Below are 9681 nucleotides of genomic sequence, written 5' to 3' on the forward strand. Positions count from 1 at the left end.
AATAAAAGCACTTTACTTTAAAATTGCAGTTCTCTATGGCAAGATTATGCAAATCACAAGTCCAGCATTGAATACATACTGTACAAAAGCACATACCAGGTGCAGGAGCAGGTTTGGCATTTTGGTTTGCTCCAGCTTTTGCCAGCTTTGGTTTTTTGCCAAAACCTACAGGAGCCTTGAATGGCTGAACCATCTTCCTCTTAATTCCTCTTGCCATTCCACCAGACATAGGCTGGGGGTTATAGTCCATGATACCAGGTCTGCGCATACCACGACCAAACTGCAAAAATTGGGATTTAAATTTAGCACATGAGTAACAAGTTTTTTTCCCCCCCACTCATCTCTTGCTGTACCTGAGAGACAATATTGCATGTCATCTCAAGACAGTAAAAGGGAATTCTAATTTGGAAAATTTTATTTCCAGGAAAAAAACTAAAAATTACAAATTAAACATGCCCCAGAATATAACAAAAATACATGACACATTACAGGTGTTTATTAAAGGTGCAATGCATTTTCCAAAACTACCACCAAAACCAAACCACAAAAAAGATCCATTTAGCAGAACAAAACCCAGACCAACCACCCCACTAGCTTATAGAGTAAAAAAACCTACAGGAACCGTATGCAGGCATGCAGTATCCAAACCTTGCTTCAGAAAAAAAAAAAGCCACCAAAAAACATTTTTGGGCAATAAAAATGCCAACAATGGCTGAAGTTCCATGCACCAACAGCAATAAGGTACCTAGTCCCGTTAGGCTTTTGGGTTGAGACCATATTTGTATGGCACCTGCCCAGCCCCCTTAAAAGCAGATGTCTAAACAGGACAAAAAACAACCCCCCTTTAAAGTTAACAGACTAACGCAGAACAATCTGACAAAGTTTGGGGTTTATACCACCTAAGAAGGTTCCTCCTTACCCAGCATTTTCCACATTCTAGCACTATGGAATACCATGTTCCAATTTAGTCAGTGCCAAAACGTGTTAAAAAGGCAGCCAAACACTAGGACTGGAGTCCAGGGCTGTGACAGTACGCTGCTGTATGGAACAAACAATTGCACATATGAAGTTAAATAGCCTAGAATCATGCTTAACCAAACTCAAAAACCTGTAAAGGGTATACGGTTACGTGAAAAAGAAAGCACACTTAAATTCTATGGTTTTACGCATCAAAGACATACTAAAAATTATATGGTCCTCAACCGGTCTTAGAATTGGGTAAATACAACCGAAGATGACCAGCACATGACATCACACTGTCATTCTACAAACAAAGCCAAAATGGAGAAGCCATGTGAGAAAAAACTAACTACATCTTATGATTCCATGGCTTGTGGAACCACATTTAGCATCAATAACCCAAGTAATCGTTTTCTGTATGACCATCAGTCATCATTCAAGCTGAAGCCTGGACTTTGACATTGCAACACCTTTTATTCTTTCTTTCAGCCATTCCGTAGATTGCTGGTGTGCATTGGATCATGCTCATGCTGCGTGACCCAACTAGTTAGTCTTTTTCTAACTATACTGTCATGAACTTTAATATGCTAACCGAGGCTTGTAGAGTCTGAGATGTAACTTTTGGGTTCTTGCAGTTTGAGCATTGCCCAGTCTGACCTTTGGGTGAATTTGCTGGGATGTCCACTGCTGGGAAGATTGGCAACTGTCTTAAAAAGGAGAATTATGAGGCAAGTGATTTTCACTCAGCCTCAATCTGTGCCGACCTGAGACAATGAAACGGTCACAGGTCGGCTCAGTAGATCGGGAAGTGAGCGAACACATACCGGCGCTCGCTCACTTCTCGATCTATCCCTGCAGAGAGCTGTGATGTCACTCACGGCTCCCTGCAGGGATCCCACCTCAGTTTTATCCTACAGCGCTGACTGGCGGAACGGACACAGCTGGCTCTGCCTCTGGATAGGCAGAGCCAGCTGTCAAACCTGCAGCTGGGTAGATCGACAGCAATGTCGGGATCCTTCCCCGGTGCGGCGCCTCAATATACCGCGAGCTGTAGCTCGCGGTATACTGAGATTTGGGTCACGGGAGAACGATAGCTTGTGTTCTCCCGTGACCCTTAGGAGAACTATAGGGAAAGCCCTCTTTTAAATGTTTCCACTTGACTCAAACCCCCCCCTCACTCCAGAATAATGACCTTGAAAATAATTTGGGAATGGCCTTCCCAAATTGATGGGCAGCAACAACTGCTTCCCCAAGATCATTGCTTATGTCTTGCCTCCTTGGCATTGCGCACGAGCTCCAGACCAACACTGCTAAAACTTCAGCTTTTATAGGGAGGTGATCACTTGCTGATCCATCAATTGAGGGCATTTGATTAGAAGCACCTGGCTGGTAATTTTATAACCTATGGAAGCAGTAAGGGTGCACTTAGTTTTTCCACACATTGCTTCTCCATTTTGGCTTGGTTTTTAAAATAGTGACCCGGTGTAATATGTCATGTGTTTTTCAGAGGTTGTTTAACCCAAACTGTAAGACCTGCTAAGGACCAGATGATTTTTTGGTTTTAATACACAAATCAAAAAGGAGCATTTTCTTTTTCACATAGCTGTATATGGTTTGGGGATATTCCCACAAGTCCATTCTTATCTGCCGACAAAATGTGTTTTACATAATACATTGCACCTTTAACCTACTCAGAACTTCAAAAAGGTCTGTGTGTAACCTTTTGCATTATTTGGTTTCAATCTATAAGAACAAGGAAGACTATATATCCTTGTAGCCACAAAGCATGCTTAATTACACGGTACTTCACAATTTTTCTTTCACAAGAAAAGGATGTACCAAACACTCCCTGTGTGACTTTTAAAGCATAGATTCTTTAAAAGTCAACTTTTAGACTGGGAGCACACACAAGCCTCTAAGCAGATTTGCGATAAAGATGGACATTGTGCCATTTTAAAGTTCTGGGCTTGAAATCATTAAACGTGACTATCAAAAAGAATCTGAAAAGATTCTATACTTACTCCTCCTCTGCCACGGCCTCTGCCTGCTGCTGGTCCTCCAAAAGCACTGTCGTGGTAAGCAGGCATTCCTCTTCCCCGAGAGCCTACTGCTGCAGGCTTCATATAGGGTGAAGAAAAACCGCCGTAGGAAGAGTAATTGTCTCTTCCTCTGTCCTCCATAAACCCAGTCCTCACTTTCGCTCGTGGGAAAGACGGATCCCAGTTGGACCCGCCCTGGTTTCTACCATCATAAGAGTCAACGCTACTCCGGTATGGGTTGTCATATCGGCCATCATAACTATCTCCGTAGCCTTGATCGGATTCATTATAACCATAGCCAGATCTGTACAGATCTCGCCCACCCACAGAAGACCTGGAGTCATAAGACTCATAAGGTCCAAACCTGGAAGAATTGACGTGAGGAGAAAAATAAAATGTAAGCTTACCAGAATTACACAAAGCATCGGTTGACATTTATCAACTTAACATTAAATCTGAGACATACAGTACCTAACATCTGTCTTATGGCAGTGGTGTGCCAATTGTATGGAAAAGAGAAGTGTATATTAAGGTACACACTTTATTAGGGTTTGGGAAATATCAATGGCTTTACACATGCACATTTCGTTTTGCTGATAAAGTTACCATGAAAAGCTGTAAGATTTACCAAAATGGGAAAAAGGCCAATTGAATGGACCAAATAGATCAAAATGTGCAGTTCCTTGTGTTTAACATTTCAACCAAGCTACGTGGCATAATAAAGGCCTGGTTCATTATGTAAGTGACGCGTTACAACGAATTAGGGATTAAACCAAATACGTTAGTTTTGGATAGAGTGTGCAAGTGTTTAAATCCCAGTCAGGTTCATTGCCGTGTCCCACTAGGGAGATTGAAACCTCCCAGACAGGACAGACTTAAGAAGCCTGAATAGTATTAACCTTTCCCAAACTATCCAAAAACACTTTGGCTTTACATGTGTTACAGGCATTTTGTTTCTTGCAATAAGACAGCATAAAGGTCATATCATACATTTACAGAAAAAAGGTGCAAAGACATGAAGATGTAAATGCTATAAATATGAAAATATGGCTAAACTGCCCTGACAACCAACAAAAAGGACAAATATATGAAATTCTGTGACTGTTTTATATTAGGGGTGGGGAACCTCCGGTTGTCCAGCAGTCGAACTACAAATCTCATGATGCATCTGTCTCTGGGAGTCAGTCATGTCTGTGAGAATCTTGCAATGCCTCATTGGATTTGTAGTTTCACCACAGCTGAGGACCAGAGGTTCTCCACCCGTTTTATATTAAAGCTGCCAAAAAAAAGTTAAACTAAACATTCTACTTGAAATTTTGGGTAAATGTTCAGAAGTGCAGGTGACCTGTGGAAGCCGTTTAGGTTTACCCGAGCAAGTCAGGTCCTTGGTAATTCTCCAAAATCATGTAGCTTCAGGGCTGGTGCACACGTAGGCGATCACGCAAAAAACAGATTTGCATTGAAGCCAACGAAGGCTGCTCACATCTTTGCAGTTTGTCACGCAAAATGGTGTAGGAGCTATTTTAGGGCAGTTGTCACGCCGTTTGGATCCTATAGACATCTCTATGCATTGAAAAACATGCAGCATCTGAATCGCATAGGTGTGAACTTAGCCTTAACTGCTACAACTGAACGTTTACCCATTCAAAGCAAACTTAAACCATCTTGCCAACATAACATGATAGAAAGCCATACACTGTTCAGAGATTGCACAATTAGATTGTAGAATCTACTTTAGATTTACCAAAACTATGCAATGAGGACACCCCTAATCAATCCACTGAATTTGAGCAAATTCAAGCTGGTGTCACCTAGTTGATGGTAGATCTAAAGGAGACAAGACAGTGTATGGTCAGCTTAACGGGTAAAGATGTCTGATACTTGCCTATCAGCTGATAGTGACTCCATTCCATTTTAACAGTCTAACTTGGATAAAGGCATCCAAGTGACCAATTAACCTAAATGCTGCCTTTTATACTGGTTAATTTTCCAGATCACAGACCCATAAACCTAGGCACTCTATACATTCCCTCTCAGAACGACTGCCACACAGTGCATTTCCACTTTTGCATCCAAATATGGATATCCATTTAATATTTATGTTCCCATTCACACAGCATAAGCAGAAAAAAAAATGCTTCTTGCAGTTTAAATTGCTTTCGCTTGGGTTAGGGTTTCTGGGCTTCTTGAGTATTAACATTTCTACTACTTATTCTTTTGTAATGCTAAGAGGGGTGAGGGGCTTATCCACTGTGTTAATGAAGCCAATGAGAAAACAACCCACACATTTTTGTCTCTTTGTCTGTCTAAGTCTTTTCTATAAAAAAGGACAAAATCACTGATTGTGCTGAAAAAATACCTGGAATCAGGCATGTTGCCTGATGCAACATCTGATATAAGAAATATTTAAAAAAGTTTCAGAATGATGTGTAAATAGGATCACATAATAAAAGTAGTTCTCACATTTGACTGAGAAAGTGGAAATATACTTTAAAAGCATACATCAGAAGTTCATTCCAACTGCAATGAAGGATGCACAGAGGATGCAAGTGCTCAGATTGAGAGGCAAATATATAGGTAGCATTCTGTTTAAGAGCCCTCAAGTACTTTGGAATCTAGACAAAGGTACATAGCTGCTCTAGATTATGGCCTTTAGGTTCTTGGTTACATAAACACAACTAGGCAAGTGACAGATGTCTATTAAACCATTTAGAACTATAGCAAAAAGGTGAAAGCAACCAAATATGAGTAAATTGGTTGAAAATCAAATGGTTACTATGGCATACATGTGTACAGGTCAATGTGGCCATGAGTTAGACATATTTATAGTACTAGGTTACTTGAAACACCACATTTCTGAATGGAAAATCTGATGTACTACAATTACATGGATGCCCTCAATTAGAAGATAGCTTTTCTTTAAGAGTAAAATCTATATAGTTGCTATGGGTAATTAAGTAACCTGCCACATTGTTTTTGGTATTTTACCAGTAACAAGGACTGTACAAGGCCAGAGAAACATTCAAAATTAGAATGAGACCAACAATTTAAATGCTGAATAAATGTGTAGCTAATACATTGAAGCCTATCCACTGGATGATCTTGCAGGACAATTATAGAAAATAATGCTATGAATAACATGTATATTGTCCCTGATGACACACTTACCTGTCACTGCCACTGTCCATGGTATAGCTGTCCATACTTCTGTCATAGCTCCCATGGCCATATTCACGGACTGCACCTGAAAGCAAGGTGGAACCATCATTTGTATGATACATGATAAAGCCCGATCACCTGTAGTAACAGGAATAAACCACTGACAATGAATGTGTCAAGGAGGGAGTTAATTAGGCCATACACTATACAACCCTCGCAAGACTTTAGTAAAGTAATTAAAAAAACGTATGATCTGCCCATCTTGGATAGGCAGATCGTAGGGGCGGGCTTCCGATGACTGGAATGCTGAACGGGCAGTTCTCTCGATCATGTTAAAAACCGGCCGAAAAGCGTACGATTCTCGGCTGGTTTTCCAACATGCTCGAAATACAAAAGTCGAGTCTTCCACACACTACACGATTCTCGTAGGATCGCGGGATTTCCCGTGATTCTCATACGAGAACCGTGCCGTGTATGGGCACCTTAAGTCTCAAATTTCTAGTAATAACTAACAATAAACACCATTAAAATACAAGATCCCGTAAAATTAGTCTGCGAAAAGAAGCAGACCCAAATCAGACAAGTCCATATAAAATGTGCACAAACAAAATCTTACCTCCAGCCATTGACCAAACTTTTCTACCCGGTACTCCACCGTCCATCATTTTAATAAGCTTCCTGTGGATTTGTTACTTGCTGAAGTCCTAGTTAAAAAAAAAAAAAATTTCCGTCATTACACAAACTAGCATATTCTTTAACCAGTTGACATCCGCGGTGTTAAACCCCCTTCCCATCCAGGCCATTTTTCAGTATTCAGCATAAAAAGAAAGATTTTCCTAGCAAAAAATAAGAATGACAACTTATGTCATGTTTTGATGCCATCAAGAACCCCACCAGAGATATTTACTTTTACTCCCTTCTCTGCTGTTTCACTAGCCCTGGTGAAGAGTAAACCCGATCTAATCACCAAAAATCAAAAAGAAATTCACTTCAACCCTGTATAGGAAGTGATATGTGATAAAAGTGATAAATGCAAATGAGTATGAAACAAGGCAGTACCCCCTAAATTGCTACCAAACTTAGAGATACCTTTCATGTACATTCCCTGGATAGCCAAGTGCAGACAGCTGATCCAGCGCTGGTCATTTCAGCGTAGAGTTTCCCTTAGCCATCTAGGCAATTATAATTAAAAAAAGCCAACCCTCAAACTACCATATTTACTAATGCAAGAATACCATCCTATTGCACTTTCTGGTTCTCATTAACCAACTGAGAAATCTAGCACTGAGTGATGCATTATGGGGAGATAGAGGAGGGTGTCACATTCAGCTCCATAGCAGGAAGTAGCAGATTTATACCATCTCATGAACAGGTTAGCCAGGTGAAGGGAAAAGCTAGCTTGTACTCCTCACTCTGAGCTCTAAAAATGACCATTATTTTAGTATCTTACTTACCCAGTGCATTTCTAAAGTCCTGACCTAGCCCAAAAAAGACAAATCACTTGATACCATGGAGATACCCATTACTAGCATGCATATGGCTGCAATGAGCCTACAGGTTGCACCAGGAAGCACATGCTTGATTTACATGCTGCAAGGAAAGGCCTACAAAAGGATTTGTGTTACAAGCCTTCAAAATATACATTTCCTTATAGGACATTTCTAATGCCAACTAAAGAGACAAAGGGCTGTAGTAACAATGCAATGCCTCCCACCTCGGGAGGCATTGCTGCATAACAGCCGCTATTGAACCCATTCTGACAATTCACCAATCTATACAAAGCAGGGTAGGACAAAAGAGCAGATTGGGACAGACATTGCCCTTATCCTGCAAGCCCCCTCCCCCCTTCCAAATCAGAAGTAACCATTTAAACTGCTACCAACTAGAACTATTATATGTAAATGATCAAAAAGAAGCAATAGAAAGACAGATTTACAAACAGCGATGCTGAATTCACCCAATACGCCTTCTCCCAGCACAGATTCAGAACACTCCCATCAATACACAAAAGGCAGCAGATTGCTCAACCCTCTATACACCAAGACAAAGCACAGAGACTGCTCAGATAAAACGTGGAAGACAAAAATCACCAATGCAACAGTAGATAAATGCATTTACATCACTACATGCAAGTTTTGGACAATCCTTTTAAGACAATACATATACCCAACCAGGACTGCATTGGTGGGATATATTGTTACCTGCTTTGTGAACAGAGACAAAAAGAGAAAAAGGGATAAAGGATTCCTCCGATATGCATTGGGACTGGACCAACAGGGGGTGGGGAGAGTGTAAAGCTGTAGCAGATGCACATAGCAACCACTTTCTCTTCAGTGTACTCTTAAAAATGAAAGGTGGAAGCTGAAGGGTTGCTACGGGCAACTGCTCCAGCTTTGATATATTCACCTCAGGGTGTATGTAAAGCTCTCAACAGCCAGGCCAACAATCACATGACATAGTGACCTTGTGATCTAGTGCGGCCGCCATCACATACGAAGCCTGGAGGAGCTGTGCATGGCAGCCAATCAGCTGTCTTATTATCATCTTACCTGAACAAACTGGAGAAGTGTAAGTTTAAGCGTGAACGAGGCCTACTTGTTACAATCTGATCTACCAATGTAATATGACAACCTATTAGTACCCAACTAGGCCCAGCACTATATGGGTGGGAGATCTAAAAAGGAGTCTACTTGGGGAAACAATGCCAAGAGGTCACACGGCCATGGTATATTAAATATATGTTTAATTAAACACATACCTAGAGACCCAATTTCTCATCCCAAAAAACGAAGGCTCAGCTCACAGTGCACAGCAGATAAGGATTGTTATATACATTAATGTTACTGCCAGCCTGGACAAATGCACAGAAAATCAGTCACGTGACTAAATATACCCGTGCTAAAGGTTTGTGAATTAGAGAAATATAAATCTAGAACAATTTCCTCTTCTGCTACAATAGGCGCTCCATAACTCTAGCACACAAACGGAGGGCGGCCCTCTTACAAACATGCCCGCACGATGCCGGCCCTACAACCACCACATAGCGCGCGAAACGAACAAAGGAGCGGCCCACCGCCATGTTGGCCAGAACCCCGCCATCCCTCCGAGCCCTGATGAACAGGCACCGCGTACCGTACACGTCCCGCCACCTCACCTGAATCAATATACGAACGGGCCGACCAAACTCCTACGAAACCGAGCACTCCAAAAGCCGTCTCTACCTCGCTGGTTGCCTGCCACAAAATGGAGACCCGTCTTCCTCTTGTGTGCTGCAGAAATGGATGCCGCGGTGTGTGATGTCACTGCTACACGCCCTCTTCACAACGGGCTGTGATTGAATGTCCGCTTCACGTGACCCGCCCACTTGTTCTTCGGAATGTTATTGGAGGCCGCCCTAGCCGAGGCCCCGCCCACCACCGCTTTGTTCTTCGCGCAGGGATACGGGCACCCCAGTCAGTGTGTAGTTCCGGTGTTCTATCGAAAGTTCCAACTCTTCGAGATCTAGAACACCGGCGGTTATCGT

General features: G+C 41.8%; 1 protein-coding gene across 4 annotated transcripts in view; it reads right to left on the reverse strand.

Moving 5' to 3' along the window:
* ZNF326 (zinc finger protein 326) overlaps positions 1–6796 on the reverse strand; it is an 11342-nt gene extending 4546 nt beyond the window's left edge. For 3 of the 4 annotated variants that reach the window (XM_018561396.1, XM_018561395.1, XM_018561393.1), the window contains exons 1-4: positions 6775–6796; positions 6168–6243; positions 2982–3363; positions 97–280 (exon numbers count right to left, since the gene is read on the reverse strand). In XM_018561396.1, coding sequence (XP_018416898.1) covers positions 97–280; positions 2982–3363; positions 6168–6243; positions 6775–6784 — 652 coding nt within the window. In that variant the 5' untranslated portion in view covers positions 6785–6796. The remainder of the gene's footprint in view (positions 1–96; positions 281–2981; positions 3364–6167; positions 6244–6774) is intronic. The other variant, XM_018561394.1, reaches the window with a different exon arrangement.
* Between the last annotated feature and the right edge of the window lie 2885 nt (positions 6797–9681).

This window comes from Nanorana parkeri, unplaced genomic scaffold (genome assembly GCF_000935625.1).
Source record: "Nanorana parkeri isolate BGI_ZX_2015 unplaced genomic scaffold, ASM93562v1 scaffold521, whole genome shotgun sequence".
Taxonomy (NCBI): Eukaryota; Metazoa; Chordata; class Amphibia; order Anura; family Dicroglossidae; genus Nanorana; species Nanorana parkeri.